A 21,420-nucleotide genomic window follows, 5' to 3' on the forward strand; every position below is an offset into this window, starting at 1 on the left:
TGGGTAGCACAGAGTAGTTAAATAATCCACCTAAAGTCACTTGATAAGTCAGAAGTCTAAGATTAGAAGTAAGAGTTTTTAAACTTTAAAATTACACTGGATGGGCAGGAAGTGATGGCCTGATGCAGTACACTTATGAGAACAATAAAACACTTCGTTAACTAGACATTCAGTTCTACTTTGAAAGTTGTTTCACCTCACATCACATCATATTCATTTCCCACATCTTAACTGTTTGTTCTATACAAATAAGATTCATTTGTTAAATGCCAATTATTTAGCAGAGGTCAGAATAACAAAATTCCCTTCTAAAAAACATGGAAAAGATACGTTAAAATTTCAATATGACCAAAATGTTAACCCTGTTACTGGAGAAAACTTAAAATACCATTTTCAAAGTATCCTTGAAAATAAAACAAATGAAGAAAATAAAATTACCTGTCCATAATTCTGTCACTGTGCTTCTAACATGCTGCATGGCAAAATTCACCAAACTTTCCTTTGATCTGTCACCATGATATTTCACTGCGGCCTATTTTTTTTTTTTTTGTAAAAAGAGAAGCATCTTTTACTATTTCTTTTAAAAATTCACTGAAAGTAGTGCTCGCTTCGGCAGCACATATACTAAAAATTCACTGAAAGTATTACTGAATACTTTTAATTGTATATTATTTTATATACAATAAGCACTCTCAAGAGTATACAACATTTATAATGGTTAAATTGTGTTAAGACAGAAACTGATGGCAAACATTTAATTTTGAAGTAAAAAAGGTCAAAGTAATGGCATTGAATGTATTCATAACATAATCCAAAATGTTTACTATGACTAGAGCCTAGGTAGATGGCACCTAAAATAGGATTTAAAAACCAAAACATTCTACAAAACGACATACTGGTTTTTCACTAGTATTTTTATCATTAAGGTTCCAAATGAAAAAAATGCCAACTTTACCCCTTACCATTCCAGACCTAAAAATGAAGAGGCTGGGATAACTGTTGACTCCTTTCATTCGGCAAAGCATTCTATCATCGCCACAGTTAACAGCACCGATTCGAAGTAATCCATCTACTTCTTTAGCAAAGTCTCTCCACTATGAGAAAAAATGAACAAGTATTTCTCTGATAAGATAATCTGTCTTTGCTTGAACACTCTCCAAGCTATACATTTTTAAAGGAGAGTATTTTTATTTATTTATTTATTTATTTATTTATTTATTTATTTATTATGTATTATTAGTGTTTTAAAATCATACAAGTATGCAGTATTTGATAATTGATAGTTATCATTACTATTAATAGAAAAAAATCCTCATACATTAAAAAAGCACTCAACAGATTAGAAGTAATAAAACTTTAATAATCAGGATGTAAAAAATACATACTGTGGGAGCTAAATCATGGCAGTGTGAACATCCTGGGGAGTAAAAGTTCACAAACCACAGTTCTCCAGAATTAACAGCAGCATCTAAAGTATAAAAAACCAAAACAACTTAGAATTATTTATTAAGGGTTTCTACATACTTTAAAGTTTTGTTAAGATCAGAATGAAAAAGGCAGGCCTATATCTTTCATACTGCCTTTGTCATTTTCTATACAAGTTTTTCTATAAAAAGAGAACAGACTACAGTTGACCCCTGACCAACATGGATCTGAACTGTGTAGTCCACTTATATGTGTATTTTTCTGATACAGTATACTACTATAAATGTATTTGCTCTTATGATTTTAATAATTTATTCTCATTTACTATAAATATATAATACATAACATATATGAAAAATATATGTTAACTGTTATGTTATTGGTAAGGTTTCTATCAACAGAAATCTCTTAATAAGTTTTGGGAGAGTCAAAAGTTTTATTTGGATTTTCAACTGCAGAGGCAGGGGGCTCAGTTCCCCCAACCTCCTCATTATTCAAGGGTCAGCTGTATATCAGCTATCAAACTGACAATACCTTAAAAAAAAAACTTTTAAGCACATACTTGAATAAAGAGCGACCCTGAGCTTCAGGACACTTGTCACCGTGAAACTGTGAAAAGAGGTGGCACAAGGCATCAGCAGCCAAACCTCATCCAGGAGTTTGTGTGGATGAGAGAGATGAAGAAGAGAAACAGTGAGAGATGGGGACTGAAGTTCATCTACTATCTGCAGCATAGCTTAAATACCTGTGTCAGTCAATTCCAACAGCTACTTCAAATTCTGAGGGGATGAAAGACGAGAACTACACAATATAGTAGGACTGTGGGGATTAAATTTAAACTTTGCCCTTAAGTCATTTACCTTGGAAAACTGTATTATTAAAAAGTATTAGATCAAGGTTTTTAACAATTTAAAACAAATATGTATTTGTTAAGCTAATGGATCTGAATACCACATGATATCCAGCCAACAACACATTATGCATTACAATCTATAAAATGACCGATGCAAACTCTTAGAGAACACAGGCAGTAATTTCTTTGGACACTGGCTGTAGCAACACTGTTCTACATATGTCTCCCAAAGCCAAGGAAACAAAAGCAAAAATAAACTACTGGGATTACATCTGAATAAAAAGCTTTTGCATAGCAAAGAAACCATCAACAAAAGAAGCAACCTCCAGAATGGGAGGAGATATTCACAAATGATATATCTGATAAGGGATTAATATCTACAATATATAAAAAGCTTATCCAACTCAACACCAAAAAAGCACACAATCTGATTAAAAATGTGCAGAGAATCTGAACAGATGTTTTTCCAAAGAAGACAGACAGATGGCCATTAGCCATATGAAAATCACTAATCATCAGAGAAAAGCAAATCAAAACCATTATAAGATATCACTTTACACCTGTCAGAACAGCTAGAATCAAGAAGACAAAAAATAACAAATGTTGGTAAGGACATGGGGAAAAGGAACACTGGTGGACTGTTGATGAGAATGTAAATTGGTGCAGAGGGGATCCTCAAAAAATTAAAAACAGAAGTACCATATGATCTGGTAATTTCACTACTGGGTATTTACCTAAAGAAAACAAACACACTTATTTGAAAGATAACATGCATCTTTTTGGTTATTGCAGCATTATTTGTAACAGCCAAGATGTGGAAGCAGCCCAAGTATCCATTGACAGATTAATGGATTTAAAAATGTGGTGTACATGGGGGTGCCTGAGTGGCTCAGTCAAGCATCCTACTTCGGCTCAGGTCGTGATCTTGCAGTCCGTGAGTTCAAGACCCACATTGGGCTCTGTGCTGATGGCTCAGAGCCTGGAGCCTGCTTTGGATTCTGTGTCTCCCTCTCTCTCCGCCCCTCCCCTGCTTACTTTGTCTCTCTCTCAAAAATAAACATTAAAAAGGAGATCCTGCCATTTATGACAATATGGATGAACCTAGAGGGTATTACGCTAACTGTAATAAATCAGAAAAACAAACACCATAGGATTTCACTTTTATGTGAAATCTAAAAAACAAAACAAATGAATAAACAAACAGCAGAATCAGACATATAAGTACAAACAGACGGTTTCCAGTGGGAAGGAAGGTGTGAGCAAAGGGCAAAATGGGTGAAGGGAAGTGGGAGATACAGGCTCCCAGTTATGGAATAAGTCACAGGAATAAAAGACAGTTGTAGAGAATATAGTCAACAGTGTTGTAATAGAGTTACACAGTGACAGGTGGTAGCTACACTTGTGGTGAGAGCAGCATCATACAGAGTTGTTGAATCACTTTGTTGTATACCTGAAACTAATGTAACACTCTGTGTCAACTATACTCAAAAAATAAACAAAAACTTTTTTAACCCTGTAAGGATGCACTCTAACATTCAAGGTAAAAAGGCAAAGACAATTTGCTTTTGGTATAAGTGTTTCTGTATAATTCCATTATCAAAATCAGTTATTAGTAATTTTAAGTAAGTTTCATAAATTATGTAATAATAGTAAGATACCAAAATAAACATACCATTTTATTTATTATTATTTTACTATTTATTTTTGAGAGAGACACAGAATGTGAGTGCAGGAGCGGCAGAGAGAGAGGGAGACACAGAATCCAAAGCAGGCTCCAGGCTCTGAGTTGTCAGCAGAGCCCCATGCAGGGCTTGAACTCAGAGACCGCAAGATTATGACATGAGCCAAAGTCAGATGCCTAAGTGACTGAGCCACCCAGGCACCACTCAAACATACTATTTTAAATATGCATAACTAATTTAGGTTAGATAGAAACGCACAAGATTCAATGTTTACCTTCAATTTTAAGACACATGGACCTATGGAAAAAAAAGTTAATCTGTATATTACAGGTAAAGTGTGTAATTTAGGATAAGTTGTTCCATGGCAATGTTTAGAAAGTATGACCAACAGACCACTCTAAGTGGTTGAAATAATTGCCACCCTGACTTAGGCCCCCAACTGGTAATAATTTAGGTGAAATTTAAATAAACTTAGTGCAAACTTTAACAGAAATGGGATTATTTCATTAGCTATAAATAACTAATGAGGTGGGTATTTATATATGAAAAGATAAAGTAATGATTAGACAAAATAGGACTGTTGTAAGTCTTCAATAAAAATATGACATATAACAAATCTGAATGGCATTTGACACAAAACCTTGTTCAGAGGGAAAAAATGTCTATTTGGTACTTCGTTTTCATAGAGCACTTCTATCATGTTTGCTCGGTTCCCACTCTTGTTGACTAAGATTAAAAATATTCTTAATGCCATGTTATTAAAGCTCAATGGGATGTTTTTCCAAAAACCCAGCAACATAGAATAAAACAAGTATATTTTAAAACGTGACACAGCTAATAACTTTGTGGCCCAGAAAAATGTCAAAATAGGATGAGGTCACAAAGAGAAGAGATAACAGAGATAGATCTAAGAGTGAAAAGCATAAATTACAAAGAGAAAACTAAAGTATAGGGTATAGGTCAATAAGAAAACATTGATGAATAACTCTTAGGCTAATAGGTTTATTTCCCTTAAAAAAAAAAAAAAAAGAGTAGCACAAGCATGGGCTTTGACATGAATTTGAGCGCATGTCTTGTCTTGTACTGTGTCAGTCAGGAAAGGTTAAGCTACAGAAAACAGATGATTCCAATTATGTCATGGGCTGACAATAAAGGTTTATTCTACCATCTATCACAATCTTATACTAAGTTGGCTGCAACGCTCTTCCAAATCATTTCACCGCTGACCCCTGGCAGGGAGAAGGCTCTATTTTGAACATTCTTATTTCTCACGACAGAGCAAAATGGTGAACACATGCTAGCTTTTAAAGCTTCTGCCCAGGGGGCACCTGGGTGGCTCAGTCGGTTAAGCGGCCGACTTCGGCTCGGGTCATGATCTCGCGGTCTGTGAGTTCGAGCCCCGTGTCGAGCTCTGTGCTGACAGCTCAGAGCCTGGAGCCTGTTTCAGATTCTGTGTCTCCCTCTCTCTGACTCTCCCCCGTTCATGCTCTGTCTCTGTCTCAAAAATAAATGTTAAAAAAAATTAAAACAAACAAACAAACAAACAAAAACTTCTGGCCAGAAGTGACATCCATCACGTCTGTTCACATTTCATCAGCTAAAGCAAGTCATATAGTCACACCTGAGTTCTACCGAGTGGGATGTATAATTCTCCATCACAAAGGAGCACCTCAAGGATAAACAATCAACATAGATAATTAAAATAAAATATACCACAAATACCTATTAGCTGAACTTAAGCATATGTTTTCTTCCTGAAATGCAGTTTGTAATTTCTGAAAATAAAACTAGTAATATCGAGGACTGTTGTGAGGATTAAATATGATAAATATTAATTGCCTGGAATAGGAACTTTTGCTCACTAATTATAGCAGTATTTTAATATCATTCTCTTCTACTTACCTACAAAACATTCTAATATGACCACATATTAGTTGACAGGACTTTGTTGTAACAACTCAGAAAGAGGCAGCACAGGGCCTGCTGGCAGACAGCACTCTTTTGAAACAACAACAGCTCTATGACACTACACTTTAAAAAAAAAAAACTTTGCCACAATTTTTGTCCCTCAGAATGAAGCCTTTTAGAGGATATTTAATTTTTCATTGATTCATTTTATTGACTGAGGAATAATTCACTCCCTGATATATTATGGAAAAAAGGTAGAAAATGTATTATATTAGTTAAAGGAAGTTTGTGTAATTGTTTCCAATGCTAGAATTTCATCATTCTTGGTCCAAGGAAAAGGGTTCCAAAAAAAAAAAAAAAAAAAAAGCCTACATCGATGAGAAGCAAGAAGCAATCCAGTATAGCCCACATTCCTGAGATTCTTCAAAACCTAACTAAGGATCCAGTTATTGCACCTACTCTAGCAAACAAGGCCCAGAATATTCAGAAATTCACCCTTTATGGGCTGTGCTTTGCATCATTTCCAACACACTGAATGGAAAGTTTTGCTAGATGCCCTTATACCTTGTGTTAACTAGCGTAAGTATGTCTGGTTCATGATAAGAAGACCCTGAAAATAACACTAACTACTCTCCAAAGAAAAGTTTTCTGACAAACTCTAATTGAACAAAATCCTAGATTTCTCTTTATTAGGAAATGATGGGGATGTAAAAAAAGAAGAAAAAGGAAAAAAGTCATTTCTTGAAGCATTTCTTCCGAAGGATGCCTATACTGTGTAGGCACTACTCAGAATGACTAGTATAAGTGCAAGATGTCCTCTGCTCCTGCAGATACTGTCTAGAACCTGCTTATCATGACAGATATCATATTCTTCTGTGACATATAAAAAGATAATATGCACCATGTTCAAGGGGAAGAAGAACATTTTTAAAGCTTTCAAAGTAAGTTTATTAAACACATTTTCTCTTCTGTACTATAGTTAAGCATTCTGGAGTTCACTCCTGATAAAAGTGAACTATGTAATTTGGACTGACTCTCCCAATACAACTGCAAAATTGGACAAAATATAAAAGATTTCTGTTGAAAGCATCAGAGAATTACCAATGTAGTAAAGAATTAGGGGGCCAAAGTATGGGAGGAGGTGGAAATCACAGAGCCAATGTTAGAAAAGGTAGTTGATAGGCAAGATACTGAGCAGAGTTTTCAATACATTCAGGAGGCTAGAGGGACAAAAATGGGAGTGGACACATAGAAGAAAGGGTCCTGTGAATAACGATGAACTGGAAAGTGACCAGTCCTCTCAAAGTCCAAAAAGCTCAGCTTTTCAATCACAGTCCCTGCTTGGATAAAGCTGATCTGAGATTGTTAGTGACCTCACCCTAGAAGATAGCGTAACTCCTCTCAAGAGACAGAACATACATAACTTTAAAATATCTTTGTAATTATACGTGTGATTAGTTATACAAAAGACAAGCCTGAGTAACCCAAACGAATAGAAATGACTGGTAATAGAAAGAGACCCACAACCAAGAAGGCTAATGTGGTATTTATACAAGTACAAATTGATACTACTCTCTTGCCACCTCACCTCAGCTTCTTCAACTAAAACTTCACTCAGGACCAGCTAGTCTCACCCCAGTAACACACAAAGTAGTATCAGACATGAGATGCAATGGCAACAACTACACACTGAACCTATCAGTATTATTTATTGCTTTTGAAAACCTACCTCTAAGGTTTTGTGGCTGTATTTTTAGCTACTCCTTGGGGTTCTATATGAAATATTAGCAGTTCTTAACTGTTCCATAGTGACACACTGAAAAAAGTTTGAACCCATATACAGTGTACATCAGGGAAGTCTCCCCTTCCTGGGTGGGCTCGTTAGCTTGCAAGTTCTGTTCAGTGCCTCCAACTATATCTCCAAATCCAGTTTTCTGCCCCATTGGTCCACAAAACACTCACTGGCAGACTAACAGATGACTGATAATAATAACCATACAGGAAGGCTATAGGTTCCTACAACTACACGCAGCTCATACTATCAGTTCTGTCTACCAACAATCTAAAATAATCAAAGTTTCTTCAGTCTCCTTTGGATGGAAGGTACGTTTTCTATTCATTCCACTCAGAACTTGTTCAAGCGTTCATGTGTTGAGTCTATGGACAAAGTGATGTACTAGATAGCTCTGTGTAGGCTGGAGCTTACCGACAGGATGTAAAAAATAAGAATAAAATTCTTGGTCAGGAGAAACTGTTCAAAATCAAGTAACTATAATATATATTTTTATAATGATGTATGTGAGAAACATACACATACATTTATTGCAGCTAGGTGCTATTTTTCATTTATAAATTAGAGATTATAAAACAAAACAATTGAAATTTGAAATAAAATATACTGATCAAAATAGAAAAGAGTAAACCTATTTCATTATACTTGTACAAACTTTGAAAAGTGTAAGACTAATCCAGTATTTAAAATTTTCTAAAATGCAATGGAAAACTGCAATAGAACTGTATTTTTGTATCCATTTTCACATAAATCAAAGTCAAAAGAAATCTGCTTCCAAAATAACCACAAAGTTACCCCTAACTCTGCAATCCAAAAGCTCCCAAACTGGAAGTTTGCAAGTTCGCAGCAAGCTCCCCGGGCTTCCAAACCTGTCCTGACCTGATCTGGGGCTATGTATTACTTTTACTTTTTTTTTTTAGTATACATACTTAAGCATTTCTTGGCAGAAATTATAACGTTTTAGGAATGCCTAGGTGGCTGAGTCGGTTTATCTCGGCTCAGGTCATGATCTCACGTTTCTGATATGGAGCCCTGTGTCAGGCTCTGTGCTGACAGCAAGTGGCCTGCTTGAGATTCTCTCTCTCCCTCTCTCTCTCTCTCTGCTCCTTCTCTGCATGCGCATGTCCCTCTCTCTCTCAAATAAATTAAAACACTGTCTTAAAAAAGTATACTGCCCCACATTCTGCAAAGAACATTATTTGATACATGGTGTATTCTGTGAAAATTATTATTTAAAAAAATTAAAAATCTGTTTTAACATGTATTCATTTCTGAGACAGAGTGCGAGTAGGGGACAGGCAGAGAGACAGGGAGACACAGGATCTGAGGCAGGCTCAGCTGTCAGCTCAGAATCCACAAACTGCGAGATCATGACCTGAATCGAAGTGGGATGCTTAACTGACTAAGCCACCCAGGTGCCCCTATACTGTGAAAATTATTAAAGGGTAACTTCACTGGAGTCAGAGACTAGAATGAGGAGCCATACCTCTCAGCATCAATTACAGGAAGAATTGTCAATTACAGACCCCAACAGAATCATCATCAACAGAAAAGAATCATCAATTATAGGCCTCAACAAGAAAAGATGTATTTGAATTTCCTATAAGAAATTGACTATTTCTACATATCAGCCCGCGAGAAACTGTCATTACCCTGAACTCTTGCTTTCCTCCAATGGATTTTCATTCAGAACCCCTCCCAACTTCCTCCTTCTCCATAAAATAATGTTCTTCTCCTGTTTATTTGGACCTTGCCTACAATCTTGCCCTAGCTTGCATATCCCAAAATGCAGTTCTCTGCTATTCCTCAATAAACCCATTCTTTTGCTAGTAAAACAACTATTTTAATGTTACATTAATATTGCTTGGTGATCAGCCATGGGATCCAGACAGGACCCCCAACAACCAGGAGACTGGCGAGCAAACAAGTGCAGGTATCCACAGAGCCAACTGAGCATACTGCTTCCTTACAAACCTGGAGTTTGAGGTTAACTTTTTTCCTGGATTTCAAGTTCTGTTCTCTGTGTTCTAAGCTCTCCATGCTTTATTCAGGATTTGTTTCAAGGCTTTGTCCTTAAGAGTACTTGTTTGGCCTTTGGTCCAACTCCTTTTTAGAACCAGACCGCTCCTGTTGGAACTGTGTCGACCTTTGGCTCAACTCCTTTTTGTGACACACCATTTCTATAGAAACTGTTTTTGTTGGGAAAGTGCTAGCCTTCGGTCACCTCTTTTCTGGAACTGGACTGTTCCTGTTGGAACTGTGCTGGTCTTCAGTCTGATTCCTTATGGAATCAGGCTGTGTCTATTGGAATTTTTCTTTTTGCCTTAGAAAAAAAACCTCTAAGAAATGGGATCCCAGTCATCAAAATGTTTTTCTAGGGCACCTCCACTTCTAGGACCCCAGCCGGTTTTATGTTTAAAACTACGGCCCTTCCTCATGCCTATTTCTAACTAAATGGACCCACTTAACTAAACATAATTTAGAACTTCAATGGCCATTACAGTGAACTTTTGATTTCCTTAAACCAACTTTTCTCAAAACTAAATTGGATAGACATGGCTCTACAACTGTCAAAACTGAATGAGATGTCTACATGGATTGGCATTTGGAAGCATCCAAACGTTATCAGGAACCTAAAATTGCCTCTATAAAATATAATTTCTACAATAACTGAGGCAAACAACTAAAAAAAAGACAAAAGGGTTCCAAGGCCTCCCTTCCCCAACCCATCTGGTCTCAAGACTCCTGGCAGCCCCCCTCCTGCTCAGGCCCAACTCCATTGCCATCATCCTCCCTCATGCCTCACCTCTTCTATACCCTTGGTTTCCTCATTCAAATTCTCTCACTGAACTCCTCTTCCTCAGAATCTCTCCCAGCTCTCTCCTCTCCTAAACCTTTTAAAATCTGCCCCATTAGAGACTTCTGAGGATCCAAATAACCCCCAAATTTCTTCTGTTCCCTGGACTAAGGCTGAATTCACAAGCCATAGTTAAAGAGTTTCCTAAAGTGACTGAGGACCCCCATAGATTTGCTGAAGATTTTAGCAGTTATTCAAACTTACCAACCTGGCTTCTCAGATATATATCAGTTAGTCTACATGCTTGTAGATGAACTGGGCCAGGCCAAGGAGTGGAGAAACTAGCCCAGTGGAAACATCCTGAAAGGGATTCAATCACACAAACAGATCCCTAACTTTTGGCAAGACATTAGAACACTTGGTTGGAAACCTCCACGGAGAAATTACAGTGGCCTTTCCTAGGCCTGTTGATTGGAACTAAATTTAGGCTTGCACAAAAGCCTGATGAATCTATTCATGACTATTACAATCATTCAAACTGTCTTTAAAGAAAATTCTGATCTTGCTGTAGATGTTGAATCCACACAGGTAGCATTTATGTTTATTAGCAGGCTGAACTGGGGTCTTTCTCTTTTAATTAAAAGAACCAAGATGAATGTGAAACTATGTCCACTCTAGATTTAATTTGGCAAACCAGCCTGCTTGCACCCTAGACAAATTACCTGAAAGACTGCTAAAATTCTTAATTTTCAACTCCAGCAAATGAAAGCCCCTAAGCAAAACCAAAAATCTCCTACTTTCTATTACTGCAAAGAGCCAGGACATTGGAAAAAAGATTGTTACCCTCTTAAATGCTTCAGACATCTTCAGCCCTCTAGCCAGCCTTTCCAATGTCCTCCTAATTCCCAATGATGGGACTCCAAGGAACTACAAGTGGTCTTCCCAATCTTCCCACTTAATCAGGTTGGGGAAATGACTCTCCAGATTGGGAATGCATTTCTCTCTGTCCTTGACACCAGAGCTACAGTCTGGAAGCTCCATCTCACTGCTATGAAATAGACCTGCTTCAGCATACTAAAACAATTCAAACAGTGGGGGTCTTGAATCAACCTCTGCAGGTTCCTATCTATCATCCTATCCCCTTTTGTCTAGGCCCTTTAAGGAGTACACACTTTTTTCTCCTTAGTTCTGCCACCCCATTCAGTTATCAGGCTGAGATTTCTTAGAAAATATTATGCCAGAATTCCTTTCTCCCAAAAGGGGGAAATAATTTTACAATTTGACACTGGTAATTAAAATACCCAATCAGGTAAGTTAAACGACCCTTCAACATCTTTTATTAGATCTGATGGTACCACAGCGGAGCCTGGGGACAATGATCATTTGTTCCTATTGGATCAGCTACCATCCTCTTTATGTGCAAGATCTTCCACTGATACTGGCAGAATCTACAGTGCATCTCCCATCAAGATTCAAACAGATCCCTCAACCCCCTCCCCAGAATTAATGAATACCTTAAAGAAGTCCTTCAAGGCATCCAGCCCACACAGAAGATTACAAGGCTCAGGGTCTCATTATTCCCTGCACTAGTGCCCATGACATCCTTATTTTACCTATGAGAAAACTAAATGGCCAAGAAAGGAGGTTTGTTCAGGACCTCCAAGCAATAAATAACATTTTTATCACTTGGCACCCTGTTGTTCCTAACCCCCATAGGCTACAGATATCTATTCCCACACAAGCAAATGTTTCACTACTATCTATATAGTACACTTTTAGTATTCCAGTTGGTAAGGGTAGCCAATTTATTTTTGTTTGTATTCTGGAAGAACAGAAATATACCTGAACAATAATGCTCTAAGGTGTCACAGAGAGTCCTTCTCATTTTTTCCAAACCTTAAAAGCTGATTTGGATGACATAGTTTTCTCAGGTTCTACTTTGTTACATTTGCTTCTCTGCTGCCCTTCTCAAACCTCTTCACAGGAAGACAATACCTACCCCTTAAAACTTTTGGACATGGACATAAAGTCTCCAAAGAAAAAATGCAGTTTGCTCAAACTCAGGTTCTACACTTAGGGTGTAGACAAACAAAACCAGGGAACAAAACCTGATTTCAGAATAAGGGCTACATTTGGATTCTGGGAGGCTTCATTGCATCCTGACTTCCCTCAAATATAAAACTAATATTTAATTACAACGTTTTCTTGGACTGACTAGCCAATGTTGAAACTGGATTCCAAACTTCTCTCTTATAGCTCAACCTCTATATGCTTTACCAAAAAAAAAAAAAAAAAAAAAAAAAAAAAAAAAGACAAACCTGACTCTATTATTTGGAAACTCCAAGCACAGCTTTTAGGACTTAAAAAAAACAAAATAAAACCTGATGAAGTCCCTCGCTTTTGGACACCCAACTTCCCTTTTTTCTCTTTGTATGTGAGAGAGAAGGGAAGACTGCCTGCACTTCCCAAACCTCTGCAAAAAGGGGAAAATCTCTTCTGATTATGGCCTTTCAGAAACACCCTCATCATGATTCTGTGATCACATTAATTCTTTAGCTGCTTTTTCTGAAGGATTAGAAGCTTTGGAATCCACAAGTCTTTCTTTCATTTGATTTATTATCTGACTCTAAAACTCTTATCTAAATTCATGGCCTCTCAATTTGCAACCTTACAGGCTGTATTATTAGGTAACATTTGTTTCCAAACAGTTCTTTTGAGATAACAATACTGTTTTAATACATTTTTCAGGTTTTGCTATTTTTTTTTTGAGGTTCTGTTATTTTTTGCAAGAAGTTCATTAGCTATTACTTCATGTTTATACTTGCACAGTATCCTCCCAAATGCACTTGGTTAATTCAGTGTGCTTTTGCAGTATTCACCGTTTTGCTTTCATGGCCACTTTAAGTGGGGACTTCCAGAAGGCATCCATAACTTTGCAGGGAGAACTTTTCTCCCTGATGTTGGAGTAAATGCCAATAAATATTTTCAGTTAGCTACTTTCAGATCTTGGGTCTTGGTTTAGAACCAAGAATTTTGTTACTTCTTGTTTTGCATATATCTTAAGTTTTGTATTTTGTTGTCTGCCAATCTTTTGTAACAATCATGTACCCAATAAAGAAATGATCTCCAATGTTTACGATCTTTATAAATATGAACTATACATGAGAAGTGCATGAGAGTTCTCTTTCCTCGCCTTCCTCATTAATGAAATGAGGCCATAAGTGGTTTCTAACTGCTATGTACCTTCCTGAAAGATCCTTCTTGGCATTGAGGAACAAAACCATTAAATATGAAATAACTGACTCTTGATTAGGTATACTTTCAGAAATAGATCTTGATCAAAAGGGGGAAATGTAAAAATTAATTCAGGAAAACCTCACTAAAGTGGACTGGGAAAGTGAAAAGGTGGAAATCACATGACTCAATGTCAATTACAGGAAAAACTATCAACTGCAGACCCTAACAGAAGAATTATCAAAGGAAAAAATGATCAATTATAGGTCAGAACAGGAAAAGATGTACACTGAATTTTTATAAGAAATTGACTACCCCTGCAAATCAGCTAATGAGAAACTGTCGTCACTTTGAATTCCTGCTTTTCTAATGGACTTTCATTCAAAACAACCCCTCTGAACTACTTCCTCCTCCTCCTCCTCCATAAAAGAACATTACTTTTATTTGCTAGACTGGCCTTTGGTTTTGCCATAGCTTGTGTGTCCTGAATTATAATTTTCTGCTATTCCTGAATAAACCTATTTTTGCTAGTAAAACTATTATATTTAAAAAGTTAACAATACCATATTCAAACACATTCAAACAATACCACAATCAAAAAATTTTCTACATTTCAAATATGTCTGTCCTCAAGAGTTTTAGGTAAGAGACTGGTCTTGGACCAGTTTTAGAAAATCATATGCCCACAAACTTACCAAACTCTCTTCTATCCAATGTTATGATTTCAGGATCATCATCATAAATACCTAATTTAAAAGTAAACATTATAAAATTAACAGTTTATCATAAAAATAAATTACCACATAAAAACAGATTACTTAGGTCTTGTTTTAAACACCAAAAATCAGATTACTATACTAAATGTCAAAGTTGAAGAAAGTGCAATAAACAGAAAGACCAAGAGTAAATAATACCACTGGTAATGCATCTAAAGAATGATAAAAAACAAAAAATTAGTTTCCTGATATGGACTGTTGCAGCTATGTTTGGGGGTTCCCAATACCCATAATTTCATCTCCACAGAAAATTTCTATTATTATTTTTTAATTTTTTATTTTGCAATAATTATAGACTACCAGGAAGTAGTAAAAATAGCACAGACTTCCATGTTCCCTTCACTCAGCTTCCCCTAATGATGACTTATGTAGTTTTAACAAAATCTAGGAAATTGACACTGATACCTTACTGTTAACTAGAGACGTCACTTCCTTTTCTGATTATGTTTTTTTTTAAATAAATAGTTCACTAAAGTATTTCCTACTGTTAAAAGTCTTATTAGAATGTTTATAGAGACAAAGACCAACTTAGTTAATATAAATATTACTTATCGTAATTAAAACCAGTGTGAGAAAATTTGTTTCTATATAAGATACCAAAATAATACTAGTGATGGATATAAACCAGGTGTCAGTAAACTTATTCTGCAGAGGCCAGTTAAACAGGCCTTGTGGGACACATGGTTTCTGTCACAACTATTCAATTTTGCCCCTGAAGTGAAAGAAGCCACAGATAATATGCAAATAAATGAGCATAATTTTATTCTAATTATCATATTCTCATAATTCTATGATTAATTAAAACCTTACAAAAACAGGTGGCTGGCCAGATTTTAGCCCATGAAATGTAGACTACTGATATCAGATATATACTATTGAGCTGCAGTGATATATTAGAAAATACTATTTTGAAGGAAAAAAAAAAAGGCAGTCTTGAGAAACAAATACTCCAGATATGAATTTAAAATATTTTATGTAGTCTAATATAAAAGCATACCTCAGTTCTTAGTGTGCATTTGAGGCTAATCAATAACGAAGAGAAATACCGGGTAAGCAAATGCTCCCTCTAGCCTTGCTGGATACCTGTGTTTACTTTACCTGCCCTTGATTTCTTCAACTTGCTTCCTCCCTCCACACTTCCCTCATTTCTTATTCCTGTCAACACGTCAATCCTATTATTAATAAGGATTCCACAAGAGAAGGATGGCATTTCTACTGAACTGACCACTATTAAACTTAAAGGAAACTTAGATTTCCTCTAAAGGAAACTTAGATTTTCTTGGAAAATATGATGCTTTAAAAATACCAAAAGGCTTTAGGATTTAACATCTACTGCAAATATTCTTTTTTTAATTAAACTACAATCCTTATTTTAAAAGTATCTAACAAGATCATAACCAAAATACCTTCACATCTGTGCAGACAATATCTACATACCACCTGACTTTCCTTTTGAACGCAGCTCCCATGTTACATTAAACAGTCAAGGTGACACATATTAACTGCCTATGTTAAGTGGTGAAACAAAATTAATTTTCTAAATTTACTCAAATAAAAAACAAAATTTCACAGAGTATCATATCACCTTACCAAAATCATAACGATAATAATTCCAGCTTTCATATTGGCCACCTTCTTGATTATCTGCAAGTCCCTTTTCTCCATATTTGTCATACTTTTTCCGCAGATCTTCATCTTTGAGTACTTCATATGCTCTATTTATTTTTAAAAAATCACTATGTGCGTTTGGGTTATTCTATTAAAATATTAGACATAATAGTTGTTTCAGATATGTGATCAAGTATCTCCAAAACCGCTATGAAGTTTTAATTTAACCTTGAAATTTCTGGGAGAACAGACAGCAAAATAAGGAGGAAGAATACAGTATGAAATGGGTTATTATGGATTGAAATTAGAAAGTATTTTGAAGAACTATAATCTTCCAAAAAAAAAAAAAAAAGAATAAGAAAAGAACAGAGAAATGAGAATTGAGGCCTCAAAAAGCTGAAAGATATGGCCCTACAATGTAAGTCATTCCTTACATGAAATGCAATTGAGAAAAACTAATAAAACCTTGAAACCTTTAATTTTGTAAATATTATTTTTTATCCCAAAACAATTACAAAGAAATTTGTAGGTAATTTTTCTATTTGAAGCAAAATCAACATATTAACCAAAAACAAACAAACAGAAATGTCCCCCAATCCATCAAATGATTAAATGAGACTAGTATCAGAGTAAAACTCAAAACTGGATTGGAAATGTTCCTCATTCGTTACTCTTTCACAGAACTGGTTTTTGAAGAATGCTTTCTTCTAAATAATAATTAGGTGTAAAAGGTCTACTATCTTTCATATGGAAACTTAAAAATCATATTTCTGAAATTTTAAAGAAAAATATGAAAAAATATAAATTCTAAATATAATAGAAGGTAAATCTCCAGGGAAAGATAACCAACTAACAAGTTTTAGTGAAATATTGATTCTACTGCTGAACTTTATGCAATCAAAATAAAATAACCCTCTTTTAGGCATTTTATATAGAAAACAGAAAATTATAAACCATACCTTTCAAATCCTTGAGGAGTTAAATCTCATTAAAATAATTAGATACATTATAAAAAATACCATAAGTATTAAAACTAAATTAGTTTTGAAAGATGACGTAATTGAATACATAATCAAATATTTATTCCTGGAATTACCTGGATTTGGCTGCTCTTAAGCTTTCATTTGTAATAATTTCTGACTCTGGTGTGGGATTTGTGCATGGAGAAAACAGTACAAGTTGAAGCATGTTATTATTAGTTATTACTGCCATTTTTTAGCAAGAAACTTCCAAGTTCTAAGGGAATAATTTTCCTATTACAGTTATAAAATACTTGTTCTTAACTTACTTCACTAAGAAAACTACTTCAACTACCCCATAGACATTATCGTTGGTTTTGGAATTAACATCTGTAATGGAACTGGTACAACTCAGTTTTCAAATTAACAGGGAATTGCATTTTTGATATCAATATTCTTTCACACTGTTCTCAACCAGAATATTTTGCTGCTTCTGTTTTTTAGTACAGAAGCTAAGTTGTGACTTTTGACATGTGATTGTTTTTAAGCATTTTGAGCACTTAAAATTTAACTACGTATCAAAACTTCACTGAAATACATGAATCAGATGTATTTAAAGAGAAAACTACCTACCGGGTTTTTATCAGGATGTAGCTTCAACGCCAATTTCTTAAAAGCTTGTCTTATTTCTCTACTGCTTGCAGTTTTGGATACTCCAAGTAAACTGTAAAAATCCTGATCTGTGCCCACTAAAACGGCCATATACACTATTAGAAAACACAGAATGACCCTTTTCAAGTCTCTGACGTAGTCATTTTTATTTAACCAGACTCCCATTCTTTTTCTTACACAAGTTCTGATTTAAGTGAACATTAAGATACACGCTGGTTCCAACTGATAGAATATGCAGGTTTGAGAACTTCTGTTCACATTACTCCCAGGGCGAATCAAGCATCATGAAATTTCCTCCCAAAATGTCAATCTAAAGAGAGGAAACAAGGTAGTTAAAAATACATTGAAAAAAACAAACAAAAAAACCCAGCAATAACGCTGTTAAATAACATGGCCAGTAATACAAGCTCCATTTGATGGCAAATCAGGGTGAGTGCCCAGGCTCTATTCTTTGGGGGCCCCTTCACTGCTTCCATATCCAGGTAGCCAGATTTGTGAAACCACTCAAGATAGGAGGTAAGTGTAAAGGGTAGTGTGCGGTTGTAGTTAGCTAGAACACTTTGAAAACAAATTCAATGATTTGCTCTGATCAGCACCAGAACACAAGTCTGGGGAAAAAAACGTTTCCTTCCTTTTCTATCTAGCTTAATTAAGCACAGCTCTTTTGTAAAACCACTTCCTTTTTGGCCACTTCTTTACCACTGTAAGGCTACATCGTTTTCATTTTAATCAGATTTCACTTGTAGAAAATTTCCTTTGGAAGGACTAGGGAGTCCTTTCAAAGAGTATTTTTCATACACCTCTTCCAACAAGGGCAGTGAATTTACATTGTTAGACAACATACTTAGTATGGCCGGTTTGTTCCGAATTTTCTCAAAAGGTCCTTACACTACATGTAAGTAGGGACTACTTTATATAAATAGTCGAATAATAACTACAAGTTAACAGTAATTTTATCGCAGTTTACATTTAAGATAAATAAAAATGAAAAGGAAACAAAAAAGGAGAAGGAACCAGTTATTTTAACATGCTCACCTGTGTAGGTCAATAATCTCCACTTCATCAGATCACAAAAGATACCAAAACACTTTGAAAAATCTAACCTTCTTAGCATTGTTTCTCCTTTCTTCATTTAATCCTAAATGTCTAAATCTTCTCCTTACCTGCGAACGGTCTTTGGCTCATTTCTAACTTGTTTCATGCAACCAAAACATAACTTTGTAAAGCATAGTGATGGAGAGTAACAAGTATCAGACTAAAAAACTAGAGGAAAATAGAGAACACATTCTCCAACACCACTATGGGACAAGTGGTGTTGCTAGCGGTCGTTCTCAGTCAGCGTGGGTGTGGTTGACTTGATCTCCGCCAAGCTTCGGGGACAGGTGGAAGCTGCAGGTAAAGGCAGTATGAAGGATTTCTGGCTGCCATCACCCCAGAATATGATGCGGGGAGAGGGGAAAGTTGGGGAAGTCCCGTGAAAGAGACCAATAAGTGCTGCTGGTGTGTGAAGTCTCCGGCCGGGTTAGGGTGAAAAGAGACTGAGTGACTGCGGCTTAAGTGAGAGAAACTGTAGCAAGACGTGAGGAGACGAGGTCAGAAGGGTGATGATGTAGATAATCAGAAAAAGATGGGGAGCGAGAACACAAAACCCGTCGCAGGGGCAAAGAGGAAGGGAGGGGAGACTGAGGTGCACAGGCATTGCGCTCTCCCTTCCAGGAGGGCCCAGGCCGCCGCCGGCTCCTACAGAGCCCCGGGCCCCGGCCCATGCCCACCTCAGTGTAGCGGGGTCGCCTCCTGCAGCTACTCCCCCATCCTCAATTCCCGGCGGCGGACCCCACCCGGCCGAGCGCAAGCTGTGCGCGCGTGAACAAAGCGCGCACTCTCCGACCGCCGGGCCGCCGCGCTCGGGATGGGGGAGGACGAGCCGCACCGGCAGCAACGAGCGCTGCAGTTCCAGTCGGCTCCTCGCGCCCCGGTCCCCACGGCGAACCGGGGCGGGGCCTGGCGCGGGGCACTGTGGGAAAGGCGGAGAGGACGCGGCCTGGGAACACCCGCAGCAACTCGGCGGGCGCGGCGGCAGCTGGGTGGGGAGGGCGGTTTAGCTTTAGGTTGACGTGGCCATCAGCGTTGAATCCGGCTCCGGCTCCGGGTCCAACCCGGAGCTGAAAAACCTGTTCAAGCCCAGAAGCCCGCGCCCCCGCATTAAACCGGCTGGCGCACGCGGCAGGCCGGACGTAGGTTGAGGGAGCCCGCCCCTTCCTTCTACCGTTGCTATGGTGACAGGGAAACCTGGGAGGCGGGTTTAGGCGTGCAATTTCCGAGTGGCCATATTCTTAAAGGGAAATTAGAGCTATAGAGCGTTTTTCGGGTTGGTGGGTGGGTGTGGCAGAGAGGGGAAATTTTGTGGATAAAGGGGAGCTTTATCTAGCGGGCTGAAGAGTCAGTAGGAAACTTGGGAGAAATAAAAATATTTGTGTGTGTGTTAGAACAAACATTTGAGCAGTATTGTCTGGTTTCCTAGTCATTCACGCTAGAAACTGGGGAGTTATCCATACTTCTCTCTCTCACCTTTACATTTAAGTGGTTTGGTACAAAAACTTCAGTTTTGATCTGCGGAACACAGAACAGTAGAAGTAGCTACATTTGCAACCATCAAAAGAAAAAAAAAACATTGTGAGGATGCCTGCTTAAGACATTAACCCTAATATGAAATACGTTGTAATTGGTAACAATTTCATGGGTAGTAAATCAAATGTAAGCTTATAAAAAACTGACTGAATGGGATCCCTAGCTGAACTAATACATTGCAAGAAAGAGAAGGAAGGAGGTGAACAAAGGCAGAAATATTAGAAGAGCCTAATGTAATAGTAAATATGTGGTAGGAACTAGTCTAAGTATACACGTATTAATTCAGTCCTCCAAATATTCTTATATTATTTTGACTATAATTATATCCATTTCACAATTGCGGAAACAGGTAAATATGTGATAGACCTGGGATTCACACTTAAGCAGCTTGACTCCAAAGACTGCGATGCTAATCATTATGTCACACTGTGTGTGTACCAACAAAATCTTTAGAGTAAATTGGAAAGCAAAATAGAAAACTGGCGAATCAAGCAGGGAGCTGATCACAGTGGGTTTTATGCTATGATGAGAACATAGACTATCTTTTTGGTAATGAGGAAGCCCCTTAAAGCTTTTAAAGTAAGGGACTCAGGCTGTATTTTAGATTGTTCTGGTAGCTTTTGGAAAGTGAATACAAAGGGAACCAGATGAGAAAGGAAGAACAATTAGAAGAGTGAGTGCTAGAGAAAGTAAATTTGGCAAGAAATGGTTATTGCTTGGATATGGGAAATAAAGGAGAGGAAGGATCTAAGGTTAGTTCTGGTTTAGGTAGCTGAATACATGCACTGAATGAGGATCGGGGGAAAAAATAAAGGGTTCTGATTTGGATATATCTATTTCAAAGATCCTAGATTATGTCCGAATAAACATATCTGGCCTAAATCTCATGGGGAATATTTAGACTGAAGTAAAAAATAGGAAATTATCAAATAATCTGTGGTAGTTGGAGCCATGAGTATAAATAAGAGTACCCAGAGAAAGTATGCAGAATAAAAGCTGTGAGCCAAGCATAAAATCTTGGGGAATTCTGATACCTAGAATTTACACAGCAAAGGAAACCATCAACTAAATGAAAAGACAGCCTTT

At 37.0% G+C, this 21,420-nt stretch overlaps 1 protein-coding gene across 3 annotated transcripts in view; it reads right to left on the bottom strand.

The window, feature by feature from the left end:
* Positions 1-19,899, bottom strand: part of DNAJC10 (DnaJ heat shock protein family (Hsp40) member C10) — a 52,479-nt gene extending 32,580 nt beyond the window's left edge. For 2 of the 3 annotated variants that reach the window (XM_047084107.1, XM_047084105.1), the window contains exons 1-7: positions 19,479-19,899; positions 17,668-18,016; positions 16,058-16,223; positions 14,387-14,437; positions 1,386-1,468; positions 963-1,094; positions 439-532 (exon numbers count right to left, since the gene is read on the bottom strand). In XM_047084107.1, coding sequence (XP_046940063.1) covers positions 439-532; positions 963-1,094; positions 1,386-1,468; positions 14,387-14,437; positions 16,058-16,223; positions 17,668-17,871 — 730 coding nt within the window. In that variant the 5' untranslated portion in view covers positions 17,872-18,016; positions 19,479-19,899. Of the gene's footprint in view, positions 1-438; positions 533-962; positions 1,095-1,385; positions 1,469-14,386; positions 14,438-16,057; positions 16,224-17,667; positions 18,017-18,741; positions 19,452-19,478 lie in introns of those variants that run through there. The other variant, XM_047084106.1, reaches the window with a different exon arrangement.
* Positions 19,900-21,420: the final 1,521 nt, after the last annotated feature.

The sequence above is a fragment of the Lynx rufus genome, unplaced genomic scaffold, assembly GCF_022079265.1.
Source record: "Lynx rufus isolate CCGP_SWC_20201006 ecotype Redwood Valley unplaced genomic scaffold, mLynRuf1.p SCAF_2, whole genome shotgun sequence".
Taxonomy (NCBI): Eukaryota; Metazoa; Chordata; class Mammalia; order Carnivora; family Felidae; genus Lynx; species Lynx rufus.